This window comes from Globicephala melas, chromosome 15 (assembly GCF_963455315.2).
Source record: "Globicephala melas chromosome 15, mGloMel1.2, whole genome shotgun sequence".
NCBI lineage: Eukaryota > Metazoa > Chordata > Mammalia > Artiodactyla > Delphinidae > Globicephala > Globicephala melas.
Genome location: NC_083328.1, coordinates 16,718,391 through 16,741,684, shown reverse-complemented (window position 1 = coordinate 16,741,684; position 23,294 = coordinate 16,718,391). Strand labels below are relative to the sequence as shown.

General features: G+C 43.4%; 1 protein-coding gene across 1 annotated transcript in view; it reads right to left on the bottom strand.

Moving 5' to 3' along the window:
- The window catches only part of XPO6 (exportin 6), a 107,027-nt gene extending 88,117 nt beyond the window's left edge, over window positions 1–18,910 (bottom strand). Inside the window, exon 1 of the mRNA XM_030871585.2 lies at window positions 18,295–18,910. Coding sequence (XP_030727445.1) covers window positions 18,295–18,297 — 3 coding nt within the window. The 5' untranslated portion in view covers window positions 18,298–18,910. The remainder of the gene's footprint in view (window positions 1–18,294) is intronic.
- Between the last annotated feature and the right edge of the window lie 4,384 nt (window positions 18,911–23,294).

Here is a 23,294-nt window from a genome sequence, read left to right as displayed (position 1 = left end):
GAAAATACACACGCTTTTCTTTAAACTGGTAACGGTGGTTGCCTCTAGAGAAGAAAATGGGGTTCTGGGGACAGGAGAAGGGAAAGAGGCTGACTTTTCTCTGTACACTCTACTGTATCATTTAAATTTTGTACAATGTTCACTTGTTTAAAAAAGAAAACAGAGAAAACAACTAGAGAAAAAAGAAATTTCCTGCTAATGTGTGGGTCTCTCCAGTAGCCTGGAGTGCATAGGCAGAGACCACTTCCTAGTCATCTCTGTTCCCAGGGTCTAACTAGCACACAGCAGGCACTTAATAAACACTTGTTACAGGAATTATTTTAACTCTTTCTCTTATACTAAGTGAAGCTATAGTTACTCAATGGTGATAACTTAAAAAACTAACATTTACTTAGCACTCAGTACATACCAGGCACTGTCCTAAGGACCTGACATCAACTCCTTTAATCCTCGTAACAATCCCATTGCACAGATGAGGGAAATGAGGCCCAGAGAGATGAAGTAACTTGTCCCAGGTCACATACCTGGTTAAGTGGCAGAGCCAGGATTCAAACCCAGGCCCCAAACCCATGCTCTTAAACATGAGGTTATACTATTTTTCAGATACCTAGGAATGTATTAAAATTGCTAAACACTGAATGCATTCCTTACTTGAATACTTGCTGCAAAAATCCGTCCTTAACTGCTTAATCATAAGCAATGTTGAAATAAAATGAGTTAGGCCACTGCCTACTTGGAGACTGAGGTATCTCTAATCCAAGTTCTGATCACTGGCTTTGCTGATTCACAATGACCCCACCCCACTCTCATGGGTATCCGGCTCTGGGGAAATAACACACTGACTAATGAAAACAAGACATTGACTTGCCCACAGAATTTACCATGGAAGCTATACTTTGTTCCATAAATAAAATCCTCCATCTACACCAAGCATTCCATTTCAGTGGGTGCCTGATCAAACTCTGAAGGCCTTTGGAAAAACGACCTGAAAAACGAAAAACCACACAAACACACAAAACTTCCCCCACTACCAAGGACTTCCAATGAAGATGTCAAACACGAAAAAGACACCCCGGACCCTCTCTGGTTGTCCTTGTTGTCCCCAACACCACTCTTACTCCTAAGCAAAAATTCGTACATTTCCTGAGGTATTATACATTAGATACTGTCACAAATGTATTCATTCATTTTTAGGCTGGCTATTTTGTTGCTATTGTTGTTATTTTTTGATGACACAGAGGGAAGCACCTTACCTAAAGTTCTCCAAATCATGCTGCTGTAGAGGTTAACTTCTAGACGAGTTTCCTATATAGTCCCAGCCATGGAATGTGCTGTCATTTCACTGGCTTTCACTCTCCAAGCCCATATTCTTCCAATCTTTGTCCCTATTTCAGGTTCCCTCCTCCCCCAAGGCCTGTAGCCCTCTGTTCACCAACAACGACCATAAACTAGGAATGGGACATCTTGACCAACTAAATATGCTGAATTCAAGACTGTTGCGGGGACTTCCCTGGAGGTCCAGTGGTTAAGACTTCGCCTTCCGATGCAAGGTTCGGGTTCGATCCCTGGTCGGGGAGCTAAGAACCCACATGCCTCGCAGCCAAAAAAAAAAAAACACCAAAAAACATAAAATAGAAGCAATACTGTAACGAATTCAATAAAGACTTTAAAAATGGTCCACATCCAAAAAAAAAAATCTTTAAAAGAAAAGAAAAAGACTATTGCCATAGATGGACTGTCAATTTTCAAACTTTAATATTAATACATAGACTCAATTCAAATTTTATTTAATCTAATTCATCTTTTTTTCTGCTTTAAAGGATATTGAGATGCCATGTACTATATGATCCCATTTATATGAAACATCCAGAATAAGCATACCTATAGAGACAGAAAGCAGATTTGTGGCTGTCAGGTGCTAGGAAGAGGCAGAAATGGGGAGTGACTGCTCCTGGGTACTGGGTTTCCTCTGGAGTGATGAATCACTCTAGAACTGAAGAGTAGGAGTAGTTGCATAACAGGGTGAATGTACTTTAATGTCACTAAATTGTACACTTTAAAGTGGTCAACTTTCTGTTATGTGTATTTGAAGAAACAATAAAAATCAACTTAAGACTATGGAAAAAAAAAGTTAAAGGCACCATTTCTAATATATTACAGTAAGCGTAAAGGATACTTAAATAGTAACTAAAGTAACCATAAGGGATCTGTCTCCTATAAACAAACAAAAATAAAATCTAACTTGGTAAAAACTTTTCCTACAAAAAAAGATATTAAGGAATAATGAAAAGCCATTTTTTTAATCTACTAATTTTGCAACAATTTTCTTAAGACTACCCAATGCTGATGAGTATTTATCCATACCTAGTGGAGGAATAAACTGGCGTAACCTTTCTGGAAAATAGCTTACAACATACCTTAAAAATGTTTATACTAAATCTAAAACTATTTTAAAATAAAAGATTTATTAAAAAAAAAAAAAAACTTCATACCCCCTTGGGCCCTTCTGGGAATCTAGCCTAAGGCAATTTTCTGAAATACAGAAAAAGCTTTTTGCAAAAACATTAATCACATATTATTTACAATGGCAAAAAATGGAACAATCTAACTGCCAAAGAATCCATGCAATGTGATATTATAGAGCCACTGTAAATATTTATGAAGTATTTAATGATTTGGAAAACTACTTATACTATGTTAAGTGGAAAAGGCAGAAGAAAAAAGTACATTTATAGTGTGATCTCAACCGTATTTAAAAAGTAAATAGAAAAAAAGACTGGAAGGAAACAAAAACGTTATTAGAGGTTGAATCAGATGGGGGTAATTTCTTGTCTATTTTATACTATCAAATAGTCTACAGAGTTCAAAACACTTTTTACAATCAGGAAAAATAAGCAAAAATCAAAAAATGGCAGAGAAGACCTTGTGATCACATCAGTACCTACTTTAACAGCCAAGCAGTACTGGAAGGAAGAAGGTGCAGAAACTGAGCTAAATTACTGGAAGACTTGGCTACTGTGGTTTTGTTTTTGTTTTTGTCTTTAATAAATCCCTATGGGAGAAGAGTATACAGGAACTCCCTGTACTATTTTTGCAACTCTTCTGCAAGTCTAAAATAACTCAAAATAAGATATTTAAATTGAATAAATAGGGACTTCCCTGGTGGTGCAGTGGATAGGACTCCACACTCCCAATGCAGGGGGCCCAGGTTCCATCCCTGGTTGGGGAACTAGATCCCTCATGCCACAACTAAGAGCTTGCATACCACAACTAAAGATCCCGCACGCGGCAATGAAGATCCCACATGCCGCAACAAAGACCCAACAGCCAAATAAATAAATAAATAGTTTAAAAAAATAAAATAGATAAACAACAAGGACCTACTGTAGAGCACAGGGAGCTATATTCAATATCTCATTAAAACCTATAATGGAAAAGAATCTGAAAAGAATATATAATGTATACACATATATTCTATATATATACACATATATTATATATATATATATGAATCACTTTGCTGTACACTTGAAGCTAACACAACATTATAAATCAACTATACTTCAATAAAAAATAAAAATTAGGGACTTCCCTGGTGGTCCAGTGGTTAAGACTCCATGCTTCCACCGCAGGGGACACACATTTAACCCCTGGTTTCCAAGATCCCACATGCCTCGCAATGTGGCCATAAAAGTTTTTAAAATAAAAATTAAATTTGTCTTTCTCTAAAAAGAGAATGCAGAATATAGAGGAATAATTTCCTAGGTAATAATAAAGCACATGGCTCCTTCCCTCAATAATTAAATAAAAACCTTTCCAGGAGTAGCTGCCTTCACAGACGTCACCTGCACTGCCTACTAGAACTCCTTATTCTTCAACATTTCAAAGCTTTCATCTTCACGACCTGACCTAAACACGCTGCGTTTTTTCTACTCTTCTGTGTATACCTGTGGCTCCATCTGTCCAAAATGGCCCTTCTGCTTCCCCACCACCTCATGTCCCAAATTCTATGCCTAGGGACTTCCTACTTCTGCTTTGAAACCCAACTCATTTGCCACCTCCTTTGGGAAGCCTTCCCTGATACAACCCTCCCATCCCCAGTGTGGCCAGGCTTTTTTTTTTTCTTTAAGTACAGTTATACCTCTTACAAAGTTATTTTTCTGTACTTATTCCCCAGCATTGTAATCATTTGCTGACATGCACATCTCTTCCAGAAGTTACAAACTTCTGTAACTTCTAGTCACCCTTTTCCATGCTTACATTCAATAGCTGTAGGCCAGCTTCCAGTTATCTTGCAACTCTGTTGCAAGTGAGCCCCCAAATTCACCAACAATGTTTCCTCCAGCTCCTGACTTTCCCTTTCAGTAAAGAATTACAAATTACACACATTCCAGTGAATAGAATAACACCACAAATTAAGTGTCTTTTCAACTTTCTCTAAATAATCAGCAACAGTTTGCAATGGCCCACCTAGTATGAGGAATTGTTTTCCTTTCCTTCCACACCTAGAGTATGGTGGATCCAAGGCACCAAGTTTTTAACATTGTTCTCTAATTTGTCCATAACTCCTTTTTGCTAACTAAGAACTTTAACTTCCTCAGATGATTTCATTTGCATCACCAGTTCTATTAGTTGAATTTCTTTGCAGGATTTTCTTTCATAAAGTAATGAAGATTGTCATAACCCTGAACAGTAAAGAACCCCCAGGCTGTACTGAGCTAGGAGATCAGCCGGGCCCACTCATGTGCCAGCCAAGTGAGTTGCTCCAGACACCTGAAGGTATTGCAAATCATACTTTTTTTAAATAACAAATGATTTATCAAAGGCTTTGAAGGTTACTGACAATCAAAAACACAAGTGTTACGTACCAAGGGTCTATCTACTGAGTATGCCAATAAAAGCAGTCTACTCAAAGCTCTCTTTCAATCTGTTCCCTCTTGAGGTGTAAAGGGGTATTTTCTCAAAACGTTTCCTTATATTTCTTTTGAGGTCTTTTCAAAAGCCTTAAAGTTTCTTCTCTTCATAAGAAGTCTCCTTTACAGATACACCAGGATATTTTTCAACGCTCCTCATAAAAGTATGTCTGTCCACAGAGCTCAGGAGACGTGGACCAGGTACCCCCACAGTAAAATGTGATGATGGCTACACAGCTGCTCCTCAAGATAATGGATGTGCCTGGATCGTTAATTTGCTTGTAAAGATTGGGGAGGGAGGGAAGGGAGGAACAAAAGAAGAGAGGGAGAGAGGAAGAAAGAAAAAATATATATTGACTTTTAAACAACACAGGTTTAACATACAATTCAAGATTATCAAGAAACTTCAGGTTCACAGAGAGCTGCTATGACCTAAAGCCCCAGGACAAGGGCCTTATCTTAAGCAGGTGTAGGCTCTCTCTGCCATTAGAGGAATTTCAGTAGAAAATCAGGGAAACCCTAAGCATGATCGGTAAACTCTCCTATGAAGCTACTTCATATATCTTTTTTTTTTAAACATCTTTATTGGAGTATAATTGCTTTACAATGGTGTGTTAGTTTCTGCTTTATAACAAAGTGAATCAGTTAACTTCATATACCTTTTAACATTCTAAATTCATGCACCCAATTAACAGGACCAGCAACAAGTGATTACCAGAAAAATCACTTCATTCACCAGGGTGAGCACTGCAACTTTCTGGCAATAGAAGTTCTTTCCTATGATTAAACCTGTTCTTACATCATGTTATGACAAATACATATGAAACCAAGTGGGAAGGAATAGACAACTTAATTACATGGATCATCAGACAAAAGGTCTGATGGTTCAGAAAACTATCAGATTACAGCCCCCTCACCAAGACAATCTTTTTATTCAAGTCCACAATACTAGTACACAAGAAATAATAGTGTTCTTAACCTGACTAAAATTAGTGGCATGAGATTAATCAACCAAATGTGCAAGCTATTCCAAACCTAATTTTATCAACATTCTAAAACTATTCAGCCAAATTACATTTAAAAAAAAAAAAATGTTGGCTGACCCAACAGAAAAATGTATAGAGGTCAGGAATGGTCAAGTGACATAGGAAAAAATACACATGGAAATAAAACATCAAAAGATGTTCCACTTCACTCATAACTAAAGGACTGCACATGTTATTCCTGAAGTGCCATTTTCATCTTTCACATTAAAAAGTTTTATTGGTGTCAGCCAGAAGGTGGGGAAACAGGAACTATCCCACTAGTGAGAATATAAACTGATACAATCTTTTTGTAGAAAAAGCACTAAATACCAGAATTTTTAAATGTACTTTTTGCCCCACAATTCCACTTCTAGAAACTTATCCTACAATCTCACAAAATGGACAAAGAGAAATTTGATGTGTTTATTGTAGTACTGATGCAGCACACACTAGAAATCTAAAATATCCAACATTAGGGAACCAGGTAAAAACATTAAGGCAGGCATACCATGTTCTAGGGCAAAATGATAAAAGAATGATCCACACTTAAAGATATCCTAATTGAGTTACTGAACTTCAGCAATACAGAGTTCTCCTAGCAGTCATGCAAAAAAGGCAAGTTCTCTCTCACTGAGGTAAAGGGAGAATGCATTAGGCTAACCAGGCTTTTCCACACAACAACCTTCAATGGAAGAAAACAATGGAGAAATATCCACAGAATTCTAAGGAAAAGAATGTATGACCCATTAGTATTATACCCAGCCAAGTTACCATTTATGGATAAGGACGACAGACATTTTCAAAACAAATAATTCAGGGAACAGAGCAACCATGAACTCTATTGGAAAAAAAGTGTATACACACACACACACACACACGTATCAACTAATCAATGTTAAATGGCGAAGTGGTTGAGAATCCGCCTGCCAATCCAGGGGACAAGGAAGATCCCACATGTGGCAGAGCAACTAAGCCCGTGCGTCACAACTACTGAGCCTGTGCTCTAGAGCCCACAAGTCACAACTACTGAGCCCACATGCTGCAACTACTGAAGCCCGCGCACCTAGAGCCCATGCTCCGCAACAAGAGAAGCCACCTCAATGAGAAGCCCGTGCACCTCAACAAAGAGTAGCCCCCGCTCACCGCAACTAGAGAAAGCCCGTGCACAGCAACAAAGACCCAACACCGCCAAAAATAAATAAAATAAATAAATGTTTAAAATAAATAAATAATAAAATAAAATTAATAAATTCAAGTAGACGGAGAGACCTCAAGAGCACTGTGCTCAGTGAAAAAAATCAATGTCTAAAGGTTCCGGCCTGCAGATTACATTTACACCACTCTCAAAATGACAAAACTGTAGAGATGGAGAACAGATTAGTGGTTGCTAGGGGAGAGGGAGGAGGGCTACAAATACAAAGAGTATTAGGAAAAATATACTCAGGCATGAGTTAGATCTTCAGCGGTGATGGGACAGCTCTGTACCTTGACTGTGGTGGAAGTTACATCAATCAATACATGGAATAAACTGCATAGAGCCATACACACACATGAATGCAGGTCAAAAAATGGTGAAAACTGAATAAGGTCTGTAGTCTAGTCAACAAATGCCATGTACTAATGTCAATTTCCTGGTTTTGATATTGCACACAGCTATGTAAGGTGTCACCGTTGGGGGAATCTGGGTGAAGGGTACAACAGGAATCCTTGCACTCATTTTGCAACTTCCTGTAAGTATATAAAGTATATAAATATTTCAGAAAGTTTTTTTAATACAAAAAATAGTAAATTGATTTTTATAACTAGCATGACCCAAAAAATCAGCATCACCACTTTTTTAATAAAAGTACTTATTTTAGATATCTAACCTCCTTATCTTATAGACAGATAGAAACAAAGACATATGGATTGTTAATCATAGTTCAGGGTAGGAGGATTTAGGGGATTTCTTTTTTTGCCATGTTCTTTGTATTGATACCTTTTGATACTGCTTGATTTTTAATGAGCATACATAATTTTTATACAAATTATCCAACTGTTAATCTAAAAAAACCCTGATCTATCCCAGGTCTGATTATTAGCCAATTTAAAAACTAATGACTTCCCCCACAACTGCATTTAACTCATAAAATACCTTTACCTTTTCAAGGAGTCTGAGATCAGAGATATTTTTCATTATAACCTTCATATAAAACAGCAGCAGACTGCTCTGATGTAAATTAACTACTGTGTATGCTAAGCCTAATGGGCTTAACTGAACTGAAATACATAAAGAAGCCAAGCAACCTTCCTCTCTGTTGTCCTGTTATGTGGTCCAGCTACCACTTTGCCCTCGAGTCACATTTTTTCTAATCTATCACATTAGAGCATATGCAGAAATATCTATTTTCTCGTTTGTTATCAGTGAACTTTTACCATCTTGCCCTTTCCATTACCAGGTGTAAATTATGCAGCTTTTAAGGTTAGATGACTAAATGTACTGTTTTTCCTGGGACAATATACCCAGTTGGGCTACATTTCAAGTAACGTTTGTCATCAGCAAACTTTTACCATCTTGCCCTTTCTGTTATGAAAGGTAAATTATGCAAGTTTTAAGGCTAGCTGGCTAGATGTACTGTTTTTCCTGGGACAATATACTCAACTTGGGTTACATCTGAAGTAAATATACCTATGTAAATGTGCATAGGCTTAAAAAGAAATCTAGTGCTACAGAAAAAACTTGGGCTGTGCGTTTAGAATCTTGGGTCAGCATCCCATCTCCATCAACTTGCTATGTAACTTTAAACAAGCTACTTATATTACCCTCCCTGAGCCTCGGGGTCCTCATCTTCCTCAACTGTAAAACAGGAACAGACAGTAATACCTACCTTGCAGGGTGGCTGTAAGATGAAATGAGGTACTGTCTGTAGTATACATGAGGGCCCCCAAACAACGGCTAACACAGAGTGTTGAAACACTCACAGACCTTTTTTCTCCCTCTGAGCCCCAGCTTCCTTCCCTTCCCATTAGCCTCTTTCACCTCCCTCACTTCTCTCTGCCTTGTGGGTTTCCTCAGGTACATCCACAGCTCTCACCTCACCCCACCCCTACTCCCACTTGTTCCCCAGCAGTCCTCCCAGAAGCAATCAGTTTTTGGAGCCTCACAGGAAGTGTACCATCTGCACAGCATTTGTTCTAACAATTCCTCTTGCTTACCTGCTCCCCACCTCCACCTGCCCAGGGCAAAAATGCTGCTATCTGAGCTTGCTGGCTGCATGGCTTTTGGAAAAACAGGGTTTTACTATATTCATACTCTATTTCAAGCTTACTATACTCTCTAAATGCTGCTATTATCATTTACTAACCTCAAGGGCCTACCTTGACCTTCTTGGATTTGTTTTCACACCTCTTTTTTGGGGGGGAGGCGGGGGGGGGCGCATCACACAGCTTGTGGGATCTTAGTTCCCCAAACAGGGATCGAACCCAGGTCCTTGGCAGCAAACGCAGCGTCCTAACCACTGGACCACCAGGGAATTCCCATCACACCTGACCCTTTCAATTACCTAAATATCTGTTGAATGCTTACGGGGCACTGGAAATGTAAAGACTGAGATTCATTCTGATATGGGCTCATAAAGAGAAAGAACTAATCCTCTCCACTCCCAGGCTTGGAGGGGGAGGAAAGGAGAGGAAGCCAAGGAAAGGATGGAGGAGGTTCACATTTTGCTCTTCAAACTTCTGAGTTATTTGACACTTACTACAAGAATGTAGCCTTGTAATTCTTATATAATAAAAACAAATAAATCAAAATAATAAAAGCAAAAAAAAAGAACACCTAACTATAATCAAAGATGAGAAATGTTAAACTAGTGGCTGGAAAGCCTCAAAGAGGTAGGTAAGGTCTCAAAAAGAAGAAAAGGACATTCAAGCAGAGGGAACAGCACTGAACAAAGGCAGAGACGTACGAAAGCGTACTCGGTGTTCTGGGAATGACAAGTGGCTTGCTGTGGCTAGAGAACAAGATATAATTTGAGAAGTTTTGAAATGATATATCGAATGAATCACTTTAAGCATTTAATAAATCATCATCTCCTAACTGAGAGGAGTAAAGGAGAAATTATGAAAATCCAGGACCCATGTGCTTTCCACTACTCTGCCGTGATAAAAACTTGGTCTCTGGCAACACTGGGGACCCTCTGCTCAAAATAATTTGGGGTCAAGCGACATGACCACATCTGAGTTCCATGTGGTAGCTCTGGCAGGAATACAGAAAGAAGATGGACTGGTGGAGGAAGAACCTGGAAGCTGTCAAGACACCACCCATGAAAGCAAGAGATGACAATGGCCTGACCAAAATGGAGGGAATGGAGGGAAAGCCCGAGGTCAGGACACAAATGAGTTAGCTGCAGCATCAACAGGCCTACAAGTGGAGGACTGATGGCAAGAAGGATGTTAAATATGACTCAGGTTTATCACTTGAGTGTCCAGTGAATAAGATCATTAAGAGAACTAGGGCATGGGGGAGGAGGCGCTAACCTAAGGGGAAGATGACGGATTTGGTTTAGTCATGTTTAATTTGATGTCTACAGGACACTCCGGTGGATATCCAAGGCTGGAGAGGGTGGTTGAGTTCTCATTGGTACACAGGCCATAGCTGAAGCCATAAGAAAGAAGATCAAGGGAGACTGAACCAAGAGTTATATCATGGAAGCCAAGGGAACCAAGAAAAAGTGTTTCGGGGGGGGGAGAAAAAGGGACCAGTGTTTGCCAAAAGATGGCACAAGGACTGAAAAGAGGCTATTTATGCATTCACTGTACTACGCCAACTTATGTAAGGAACTTGAGCATCCATAGATTTTGGTATATGCAGGGGCTCCTGGAACCAAGCCCCCGTGGATACCAACGGATGACTGTATATACTGGAGTCAGAACACAGTGGTCGTTGGTGATCTTGAAAAGTAGTGAAGACAAACAATCAGTCTGCAGTGGGTTGCACAACAAACCACTGGTGGAGAGGAAAAGGGAGGATGAAAAAGAAGCGGAAAGTAACAGCTACACATTCAGGAATTCCCTCCCTCTTCACCCCAGCTGGTGCAGTCACGTCTCCCTTGACTTGGACACATATGTCAACAATCCAACTACCTAAAAGTTGTCAAGATCCTTGTCCTGCGCAATGCCAATTACCTTCATCTCAACACAGCGGCATCTGCCTCCCTACCTACAGAGCCAAATCCCTTATTTTATCGGCACATGGACTGTCTCCTGTCATCTCCCTGTCAGTTTCTTTACCTGTCATCTCTTCCATTCCTACCAAATCCAACCACCAATTAATTAAAATTTCCTACTATTCCCAATCACCAGTTCAGAGGCTTCCAAAATCAGCTTGAGCTCCTCCCTTTTCTTCATCCCTTGAATCTGGAATCAGTCAGTTTTAAGTGATGACTCTCTTGGTCAAGTCTTCCTCTCCACTCCTAACTCCAAATCCAAGAACAGGCCTTTATCACATCCACACAGGCATGGTGTCCTATCTGTTTTCCCACACCAATCTAACCTACACACAGTAGATGGATTAATGTTCCTTTAAGAAAAATCAGCCGAAAAACAAAGCCAAACTCCCTTGGGTAGTACTGGAGGCCCTTCATAACCCAGCCCTTGACTGCTTTTATAAGCTTTCTCCCCAACCACTTCTTCACAAAAATCTCCACCATTGCCAAACCAGTCTATTATAGATCCTTTCATAACACTACACATTCAGTTACACCCTTCTCTTCTGAAATACCCACTCTGTGCAAGTTCTATGTACTCCCTTTCTCTAAAGGTCTTGAACACCCAAGACCTCCACAGCATTCCTAACTACAATGTAACTGTCTACTATGCCAGCAATTGTTCTAGACTCTCGGGATACATCAGTGAACAGAGCAAAGCTTTAGGGAGTTAATATTTTAGCACAAAAAGATAACAAAAAATAGATTTCATAAATAACATTAACCACGTAAAATGTTTAAAAGTGTAAATGCTACAAAAAGTAAAGCAGGACGTGAAGGACTGGGAGCTCTGAGATGGGGTTACAATTTTAAATAGGGTGGTAAGGACTGGCCTCACCGGGAAGATGCCTCTTGAGAAGGCCTCAAGGAGGTCACACTAGTCATATAGACATCTAGAGGAAAGTGCAGTCCAAGCAATGGCAACAGCCAGGCCAAAGCCCGGAGGCAGGCACACACCTGGAGCATCTGAAGGACAGCAAGGAGGCCAGAGTAGCTGAACAGAGTGAACCAAGGGGAGAGTAGCAGGAGATGGGTTCAGAGTGTAACCATGGGCCAGAATATGGAGGGCACAGTAGGTCACGGAGGCGCACGTGGGCCACTGTGGCCTTCGCTCTAAGTGAGATGAGGAGCCATGGGAACAAAACAAAGACATGATCTGCCTTAGACTTTTCAAAGGATCACGGAGGCTACTGTGTTAAAACAATCTATCATGGGACAAGGTCAGAAGCTAGGAGAACAGTTAGGAGGCAACTGCAGTAATTCAGGCAAGAGATGATGAAGGCCTAAACTAGAGAGACAGCAATGGAGGGAACAAGAAGTGATAAAATCCTGGCTACATTTCGAAGGTAGAAAACAATCAGCCTTCCTGATACGGACCAGATGTGGGATATGAGAGAAAGAAAGGTCAAGGATGACTCCAAGTTTCTGCCACAAGCAACTAGAAGGATGGAGCTGCCCCCAACTGAGAAAGAGAAGACTGTGGGTAGAAAAGAATTAAGGGGAAAGTCGGGAGTTGGGTTTTAGACAGGTTACATTTGACATGCCTGACAAACAAGCTTGCATGTCAAGTAGGCATCTGGATACATGAGAACTGCGGCTCAGGAGGGAGGTCTGGCCTGGGAGCTAACTAGGTCTGAGGCCTAGAGCACTCCAGCTGTTCAAAGATCAGTGCGATGAGGAAGAAATATCCAGTAAGATGGCGGAAAACCAAAAGCACATTTTAGTGTCCTGGAGGCCAGGTGAAGAAAGACTTTAACAGAAGGGGGAGTGTTCAACATGTCCAATGCTACCGACAGATTGACTAAGATGAGAACTAACCCCTGCGTTCAACAGCAGCGGGGTGGGACCTTGACAAGTGAGCTTGGGAGAGAATGGAAGGTGAGGAATCAAAGACCACTCCTTCCTGGAGTTCTGTTGCACAGAGGAACAAGGAAATGGGGCAGCAGCTGGCCAGGAAAGTAGGAATAAAGGTATTCACGATGAGAAAAAATAGCATGTTTGTATACTGTGCGTATAAATGCACATAAAGCCCTACAAAGTCCTAAGTACTCAACGAATGTTAATTCCTTCTTTCACTTCCACCCCGACACCTATTACTTTCTATTATCTTTATTGATACATATCTAATATTTGTAACTACCTGCAAACTTTCAATTAGAAGGCTCTCCCCCCCCACCCCACCCCACCACCCCCCACCCCACCCCCCGTGTCCAGCTGTCAAACTCTTCCTAACCCTTCAAGACTCAAATATTCCTCCTGGGAAATCTTCCCTGTTCCCTGTCCTCAGGAATGCCACCTTTGTATCAATGCATTCTGTGTTAATGGTCACCCTTAACACAGCCTCTCATAATTACCAGAATATATGTCCCATTTCCTCATTAAACTGACCTCTAGAGGGCAGGGACAATACTATCCCTCCTGGGGTGAAAGTGTAACAGTTGAGAGCACTGAGTCTTGAGCCAGACTGCCTGGCTCTGAATGCCAGTTCTGCCACTTGGTTGTAGTGTGAGCTTGAGAAGCTGCCTAACCATTCTGGGTCTTGAATGTTCTCATCTATAAAATGGGAAATAAGAACTTCCCTGGTGGCACAGTGGTTAAGAATCCGCCTGCCAATGCAGGGGACACGGGTTCGAGCCCTGGTCCGGGAAGATCCCACATGCCGCGGAGCAACTAAGCCTGTGCACCACAACTACGAAGCCTGCGCTCTAGAGCCCGAGTGCCACAACTACTGAAGCCCGCGCACCTAGAGCCCGTGCTCTGCAACAAGAGAAGCCACCGCAATGAGAAGCCCGTGCACAGCAAGGAAGAGTAGCCCCCACTCACCGCAACTAGAGAAAGACTGAGTGCAGCTATGATGACCCAATGCAGCCAAAGATAAAGAAAAGAAAATGGAAAATAACAATAGCCTCTGCCTCCTGGAATTGTTTGAAAGAGTAAATGAGTTAACATATGTAAACTCATTAGCCTGGCATATGCTAAGCCCTATAAATACAGACTCTTTAACATATTGTATCCACAGTACCTGGGATTTTAAGCTTGATGAGGGAAGTCAATAAACAAATGAATAAACTGAGGTACTCAAAAGCTGGCCTACCATACAGAATTACTTCTCTGTACCACATTAATAGTGCTTTTGGGGTCTGCTTAGCAGGTAATTTTATCATTTGAACCATGTCATCTACTAATTTTTTCACAAGCTGTTCAAGTCATTTCTGGATATATACTTGTCTCCCAGACAACCTCTAATGCCGTGACTGCCACAGAGCCCCTCTGACAACCGCTGAACCTTTCCCTGCCATCTCCCTCCACCGCCACAGCTTCTTCACGCCTCCCGCCCCGGTGCACAATCCAACACAGTTGCTGAACTAACAGAAGACACACCAACTGAGTGGCCCAATTTAAGGTCTGATTTTCCCTCCATTACAGGGACCATTCATGAAACACGACAGTCAAAAATAAGAAAGTAGGGCTTCCCTGGTGGCTCCATGGTTAAGAATCCGCCTGCCAATGCAGGGGACACGGGTCTGAGCCCTGGTCCAGGAAGATCCCAACATATCGCGGAGCAACTAAGCCCATGCGCCACAACTACTGAGGCCCGCGCACCTAGAGCCCGTGCTCCCCAACAAGAGAAGCCACGGCAATGAGAAGCCCGCACACTGCAAAGAAGAGCTGCCCCTGCTCGCCACAACTAGAGAAAGCCCACGCGCAGCAACGAAGACCCAACACAGCCAAAAATAAAATAATTAAAAAGAAAAATGAGAAGGCAGACTTCCCTGCTGGTCCAGTGGTTAAGACTCAGCACTTCCACTGCAGGGGGCACAGGTTCGATCCCTGGTGGGGAACTAAGAGCCCACATGCCTCGCGGCACAGCCAAACATAACAAAAATACAGAGTTCAAAAATGAGAAGACTTTGTAACCAAAGCAATCTTCTAAGCAACTAAAAAAGAAAAAAAATGCTAATTTAAGTAAGGGTTCAATTTTGCACAAAATTTCCACAATAAGCAAAGCTCATTTGATATTAAGTAACAACTTTTCAGAGAAGTAGTGGGAACCTCTAAGATGTTACATCACTTGAGAACTCATGGGAATTCAACCCAAAATGATGATTTAATCCAATGTAGTTAGAGTTTAACTGTTCTAGGAATTCTGTACTGCAACTACAAATTTTTTTTAACTAGCTCTAAATTTGCAGGTCAAAATCCCTCCTCCTAGAGGGACAGTTTAAAGGAAATTCCCATGCTCCCCAGCCCTCATCACTATCTCAGAACCAAATAAAATATAGTTGGATAACATTCCCAACCAACTTCCACATGAGGAAGCACCTGCACCTCAAGGAGCACAGGCTTTGGAGAAGAGCACCTTGGACCCAAATGCCGGCTCCACCACTTGTTAAACAGGTATCCTACACCAGGTCTGTTCATCTCCTCCTCTGGTAGTAACGGCAATAAGGTAACCAACCTACCAGTGTTGGTGTGCTTAACTGATACTGAGTGACTGAAAGAAAAACCAAATAAATGAAAAACAGCTAGCTTAGTATAGATACTTAATAAATGGTAGTTCTATCATATTACACCATTTTCATCTTAATAGAGAGCTGAAGTTTTAAAAAGAAGATATTACAAAGGCCCATACTTACTTGCCAACTCTTTAAACGCTTTTTAAAGTAAAAATGTTAAGTCAGTAAGAAATGGAAAAAAGTTCCTGGAATAAAGAACTGTATCCCAGGCAAAAGACCCTCCTCTGGGAAGACACAAATCAGGCAATGGCTTCCTTGCGACCAGGGACAAGGCCTGCCCTATCCACACCCCTGAACCTGGGACACCTATAGGAGATGAACCCCTGGTGTCAGTACTGCAAAAAGGATGTAATTTGACAGTCCTATTCACCTTAATCCGCTGTGGTCACCCACTGTATGCTAAAATAAGTGAGGGGTAGGCTATAGAAAACTTGACTCAAAACTTACCTCAGAAAAAATTGTAAATGGTAAAATCATGAAGTCAACTACTACTACTTTACAATTACTGCTCAAAGGTGGTCATTTTCATAACACTCTCCTGACCGCCAATTAAAATGGAACCTGAATACAAGAGTGCCTGGCCAGCTTAAATCAATAAACAATAAAATTCTGTCCAAAGGTTCTAAAGCAATGTTGTCAGCTACCCGAGGGGAGGTACGTGTCTATCTTGTTTAGCTGACATTCGCTAGAGCCTCGAATATAGTGGCTACTTAAAATTCATTAAAAGATTTGTACATCCATGTTCACAGCAGCATTACTCACAACAGCCAAAAGGTGGAAGTAATCCAAGTGTCCATCAACAGATGATCGGATAAACAAAATGTGGTCTACACACACAATGGAATATTATTCAGTCTTAAAAAGGAAGGAAATCCTGACAGATGCTACAACACGGATGAACCTCGCAGACATTATGCTAAGTGAAATGAGCCAGTCACAAAAAGACAAAAACTGTACAATTCCATTTATATGAGGGACCTAGAGTAGTGAAATTCATAGAGACAGAAAGTAGAATAGTGGTCACTAGGGGACAGGGAAGGGAATGAGAGTTACTGTTTAATGGGTACAGTTTCAGTTTTACAAGATGAAAACAGTTCTGGGGATGGACGCACACAATGCGAATGTACTTAATGCTACTGAACTATACACTTAAAAATGGTTAAAATGGTAAATATTATGTTACATATATTTTACCACTATTAAAAAAAATTCATTGAAAGAATCAATGAAGGATTACTGAATACTACTTTCATCGTTCACTAAATATTATACCTCATACCTTTAGATTATTCATTAGAAAATCCCTGTCTCCACATTTTATAGCTGAGGAAACTGGGACTCAGAGAGCTTAACTGACCTGCCACTATCCTACATACAGTATCTATTATACAGTGCTGCTTGGCATTAATGGTGCATTTTATCTGACTGGTTGTAAGCCCCACGAAGGCAAGGGCTATGCCTTAGGTCTTCTTTCTCCGCCCAGAACCTAACACATAACCCACAGGCCCCTTGAAACTTCTGAAAACCCCACTGGCCTGAACAGTTGTATTACAGATGTAATTCCCCCCCTGCATCCCCTTCTCTACTAGACCACTAGTGTGGAAGACGTAAAATGGGCAACCTTAAGAACACTTCTGTAACTGGAAGTGGTCAAACACAGGCCAGGCAACCACCCCAGCGGGCTTACTATGTTCCAAAAGCTGGGGCAGATAAAAGTTCAGACAATTTCATCTTTGAGAGTACTGAGTCTACTGCAATAGACAATTACAATAACAATAAGACAAATGCTTAAAAACAGATGTGACCGCACAAACCTAAGGAAGTACTGACAGTGCCTTTGGGTCTGGAAAATGTGGAATGTTATCTTCAGAAGTGGCTTCTGAACTAGATCTAGAAAGATGAAGAGTTCTCCAGGCACTACCAGGGAAAAGGCCAGAGCATGTAGCAGAAAGAAAGGCAGAACGGGTGTCAAAAGAACAGGCCAATTCCTGACTTTGATTCCTAGTTCCTATGATCTAGGTAAGTGACCTCTGAAAACCACAAACCCTCTCAGCTGCCCCGTATATAAACCTACAGCAAGACCCCCTCCAGCTCTGTGAAGTGTGTTCTATCAAATAGGAGCTCTGAAATCAAGACTGCCTGGGTTCAAATCTTGCCACTGTTACTTAAGAGTGACCTTGAGCTGGGTAATTAGCTGCTCTGTGCCTCAGTGTCCCCACTTCAGAACACAGGGCTGGTATGCTAATTAAATAACACACGTCAATCACTTTAGCACAGCGCCTGGCACATAGTAAGCACTCAATAAATAAATGATAGCTACCATCATGATGAGCTGCTACAATGTAAGAGAGGCAAACACCAGATGCAAGGGTTGTGTCCGCTTGGCGTCCAGGTCCCTCCCAGTTCTGAGCGATCCCGAGGGGGAGGGGGGATGGGAGCTCAGAGCCCGGCTGCAAACCCTGCACGCATGTGTCACTGTCGGGCTCGGCACGCGCCTCTCCCCGCCCCGGGGAGAAGCGATGGCTCAGCAGTCCCGGGCCCGCTCCCACCGCTCAGACCCGGCACCCGGGAGAGAAGGGGCCCCGACCCCACTTACCATGCTGGCTGGGGGAGAGGGCGGCTCAGGTGAGCTAGCTCTCGGGCTTCGGACACGTCCCGCTCGCACAGTTCAGGTCATGGTCCCGGCAGGCTCGGGAAGTCCCCCACCCATGCAAAGACAACCGCCTCCCCACCCGGGCCCCGCGGGGACCCTCTACAAAGAGCACGGCCCCCTGGCCCGCCTCATCGGGGACCCCCGGAACAATTCATCCAGACCCACCCGCCCCTCCGCAAGGAAACTGAAAAAGCAGGAAATGGGGCTCGGAGGCCGGCGAGGAGAGCAGCGGCTCGGGGCCCCCCGCCCGGGCCCGACCCCCAGGGGGAGGCTCCGGGCCCAGGCAGGGGCTCCCCGGCCCCCGCGTTCAGAAGTGGCGGTGGGCCCGACCCCGAGGCTGAAGGGGCGGACGCTGAATGGGCCTCGGCGGCGCAGCCCGAGCGGCCGGCTCAGGGGAAAGGCCCGAGGGCCCGAGCTATCCTTGCCGCCTCAGCCCACACGGCCGCCGCCGCCGCCCCCCGGAGCATCCCTGCGCAAGCCCGCTCCAGTGCTGCCCGCTCGCGCCGCGCGGCCGCCCCCAACCAACAGCCCCAACGCGCCGGAAGTGGCGAGTGCCCGGCGCGGCCCCACGGCGCGGCCGCCGGGCTGCGGCGCTGGAACCGGACCAATCCGGAATCGAGCGGGCGGAGGCCGGGGGGGTGCGGGGCGGGGCCGCACCTGACGGCTCCCTCTGGCACCGCCCCCATTCGGCCCCGCCCCGCGCCCGGCGCCCTCCGCCAGTCCACGCGGGCCGGCGGCCATGTTGGTAAAGGGTACCGGACCTGCCACCTTGGTAAAGTGTCGATTTCTCTTTCGTTTCCTGCGCTCATTCATTCCCCATATCTTCATGGAGCGCCTTCTGCGTGCCCAGTACCCGGCTAGAAGTCGGCGGCACACAGCCTCTGCCCTTGTGGAACTTACATCCGTTCAGCCCAAACATTTTAGCCCTGCCGTGGACCTGGCGCCGCTGTGGGTGCTAGGACTAGTGTAGTAAACAAGACTACTGTAGTCTCTGCCCTCAAGGAGGCAGATAAGCAGCAAGTAGAGAGCAAGTGAATAAATTAATTGTAAGAAACGAGGAGTGCTGTGAGTGAAATGAACGCCACAAGCACGCAGGGTCCCGAGATAGAAAATGGAAGGGAGGGATGGAAATGTAAACTGAGGCCTGAAGGATAAAGTCAGTAGCGGGAAGTGTGATCAAAGTCGAAGGAACAGCAACTGCAGAGGATCTCAGAGGGCAAAGATGCGTTGGGTTCCTGTTCCTTTCCTCCAACCACTTTACTTGTGAAAGTGCTGAGTTTAAGAAATAGAAGCAAGAAACAATCCCAGGCAGCAGAGGTGCTGCTAGCGTGCATAGGCTGGATAGCAAATCTGTATAGTGGCTTTCAAACTCCAGCATGAACCAGAATCACCTGGAGGGACTGTTAAAACACTGATTGCCGTTCCCCACTCCTAGAGCTTCTAATCAGTAGAAGCTCATGATTTACACTTCTAACAAGTTCCCAGGTGATGCTTGTGCTGCAGGATCACCCTTGGAGAACTGCTGATATAACTCATGGCTACAAAAAGCAACCACTTTCGTTTATTCTTTCATCAAATATTGTTGCCCACTAAGTGACAACCACTGTTCCAAGGATTCAGTGCTGAGCAAAACAGACACACTTGGGCCCTTATGGAATAGAGAAACAAATTATTTTAAAAGTATTACAAAATAAGTCGGGCTTCCCTGGTGGTGCAATGGTTAAGAATCCGCCTGCCAATGAAGGGGACAAGGGTTCAAGCCCCCGTCCGGGAATTTCCCACATGCCGCGGAGCAAAGAAGCCCCTGCGCCACAACTACTGAGCCTGCACTCTACAGCCCGCGAGCCACAAATACGGAAGGCCACGTGCCTAGAGCGCAGGCTCCGCAACAAAAGAGCCACCACAATGAGAAGCCCAGGCACCGCAACGAAGAGTAGACCCTGCTCGCCGCAACTAGAGAAAGCCCGCGCGCAGCAACAAAGACCCAACACAGCCAAAAATAAATTAATTAATTTAAAAAATAATAATAAGTCATCACTTACAATTGTAATAAGAGCATTAAAGTAAAATACAAACCACTTGAGAGTTAATAGCCAAGGGATATAAGCTAATCTTGGGGGTTGGGATGGAGAGGCAGTCAGGAAGTGACTTTTATTTAGCTGTGGCCTGGATGACATGTTGTAGTTTGCTAGGCAAAGAGAGGGGACATAGAATCTCCTAGGCAGCATAAACTGCATGTACAAGAGAAGCCATCTCAGAAGATAAACAGGGACTTCCCTGGTGGCCCAGTGGTTAAGACTCCGGAGAGTGCCACAACTAAGAACGGGTGCAGCCAAATAAGTATATATATATTTTTTAAAGACGATAAACAGATGAATCAGGATCCATGCCAAGTGACTTGGCCTTTCTTGGCTCAGTTTAGTGAGATGAGCAAAGGCTTTAGGATGAGACAGATTTGAAGCGGAAAACCCCGCTCTTACTGCTAGCTGAGATACATTGAGCAAGTCTTAATTTTCTCACCGTGTGATTGGATTAAAAGTCAACCCACCCTCAATAAGAGGTATGCCTTTGGCTCGCATAACTCCCATGACTGGACAACCAGAAATAAGTCAGCTTCAGGCTGGGAGTGATGGGAGCCCTGGATCCATTCCTCTAGGATGTTCTTGGCTCTGCAATCCTCCATGTATCAGCCTTGTCCTCAAGATGGCTGCCAGGGCCAGCCAGGGCCACAAAATTCCCTGTTCACATCCAGCAAGAGAGAGCACCTTTTCTCATGTCCTATCTCATGGCAGTAAGCTTTATCCTACCGGTCCTAATTGACCCAGGCCTGCCCATCCCTGAACTAGCCATGTGGAGGAAGATGGAATTGCTATAATTGACTTAAAGAATCCTCCCCTTGGGCTGATTTCAATTCCCCAGAATAAAGTGGACTTGTTGGAGTCACCACACGTCCATCATACCTCCTTTGCCAGGCTAGAGTGAAGATTAAATTTAATGTACACAAAACATCTAGCACATAAGCCATGCAATAAATCACAGCTATTATTAATTTTACTCCAGGGATTTTGTCCAAGTCAACTAAATAACATTCTGTTATTAATATTAATCTCAGGCCTGTCTATTCCAAAAAAAGATTTAAGACTGCTATTACTTTTTGTTGGCACTGCAGGGATGGCCCCCATCCATCTCCTCCTGACCATTCCTATTGCTACTGCCTTGGTCTCATTCATTCAGTTATTTGTTCAACATTCAATGAGTTAGTATTAACTTTCTGCCAGACCTTTTGCAAAACCTAAGAGTTCCAAAATGAATAAGATTCAGGCAAATTGTTCACTGCCTCATGGTGGAAACAGCCACCCAAAATTACAGTATAGTGTGACAGGTGCTATAACAGAGGTGTGTACAAGCCTTCTAGCTATGGCAGGGGGAGTAGTTGGGAGGCTAAACAGAAATTGTAACGTTTTAGTTGGGTCTTGCTGGATAAATAGAAGTTCACCTGACTGCTGCAGTGTCCCCAACTCCTCTTCCCACTCCAAGCTGTCTTGTACTGTGCCAAGACTCTTTCCACTGCAAGTGACAAAGTTGGGACTCTAGAGTTGGAATTCTAACTATCATATGGAAAAAAGGGACTATATTGTCTCAGGGAGAGATCCAAATGGTCGCTTGGATTTTAGACATGGCTGGATTCTGGATCTGAAGTGATGTCATAGAACTCAGTTTTTCTCCATTTCTTGGTTCTGCTTCCTTGGTTCTGGCGGTCCACATGGTGGGCCCTACATACTCAGGCTTTATCTTCTCCCAGGTTGAAGCCTGGTAGAGAAGAGAGTATACCTCTCCTACAAATGTTCCAGGAATATAATCCCATTGGCTTTCATTGGATTGCTCCTGAACCAATCACTGCAACCAGGGGGAATATGATGCTCTGATTGGCTGGACCTTGGTCACATGCTCCATCCCAAGCTCCACAATAGCTCTTTCAATGGCCAAGATCTCTCTGAGCCCCACCACAATTCTGCCAGGCTGTTAGAACCTGGAGAATTCTCCCATTTTGCAGATGAAGAAACATATTAGTTTTTCAAAAGACATAGGTGTTAGCGGTAGCACTCAATATGGACTTAATGAAAGAAGGGAAAAAAGGGTGAGTGTCTGGCACCCTCTATAGGTGATGGGAACACACTCTCTTTAACCTGTCATTCAAGGCCTTTGACAGTCTTTGAAACTCTGTAACCAGAGTCTCTGGGTTGAGTCTTTACTCTGCCTCTTACTAGCTGTGTGGCCTTGAACAAGTCACTTAAACTCTCTGTACCTCAGTTTCCTCATCCATCAAATGGGAAAAACACCAGTACCTAACTGGCCAGGTAGGTACCTGTGTCAGTCAGGTTCTATCAAGAAACTCTAATTCAGATTTGAAGAATTGACAAAGGGGTGTTTCAAAAGGGGTTTTTGTAGGGAAACCCTACAAAGGATAATGCAATACCCCGGGTCTAGTAACAGCAGGACTACTGGTACCCCTAGGCCTAGAGGGGCTAGAGGAGGAATGGTTGCCAGAATCTGGCAAGGGAGAATCATGTGAGAGCAGCTGAAGGAAGCATCCAGCCAAGGTGATCCTGCAGGGAGGAGGCCAGTGGAATAAATACACTGACCTCACTCTCTTCCCTCCCTCTCTCTCCTGCTGCGGCTCCCCTTTGCATAAATCCAACTAGAAGCCAGAGACCAAGGGAGGCTGGTGACACAGTTCATAGAGGCCAACCTCCTGGACCCAGGGTTAGGTAGAGAAGGGGAAATGGAAGAGACCCAGCAGAGCACCATGCAGTGTTTAGAACTATGTCTGGCATATTAAAAGATTTTCAATCATTTTAGTTATTAATTACTATCTCCATCCTAGTTCCAGTCCTCCTTTCAATCTCCTCTCTCTCACCTAGCTAGAATCTTCATGGCTCCTG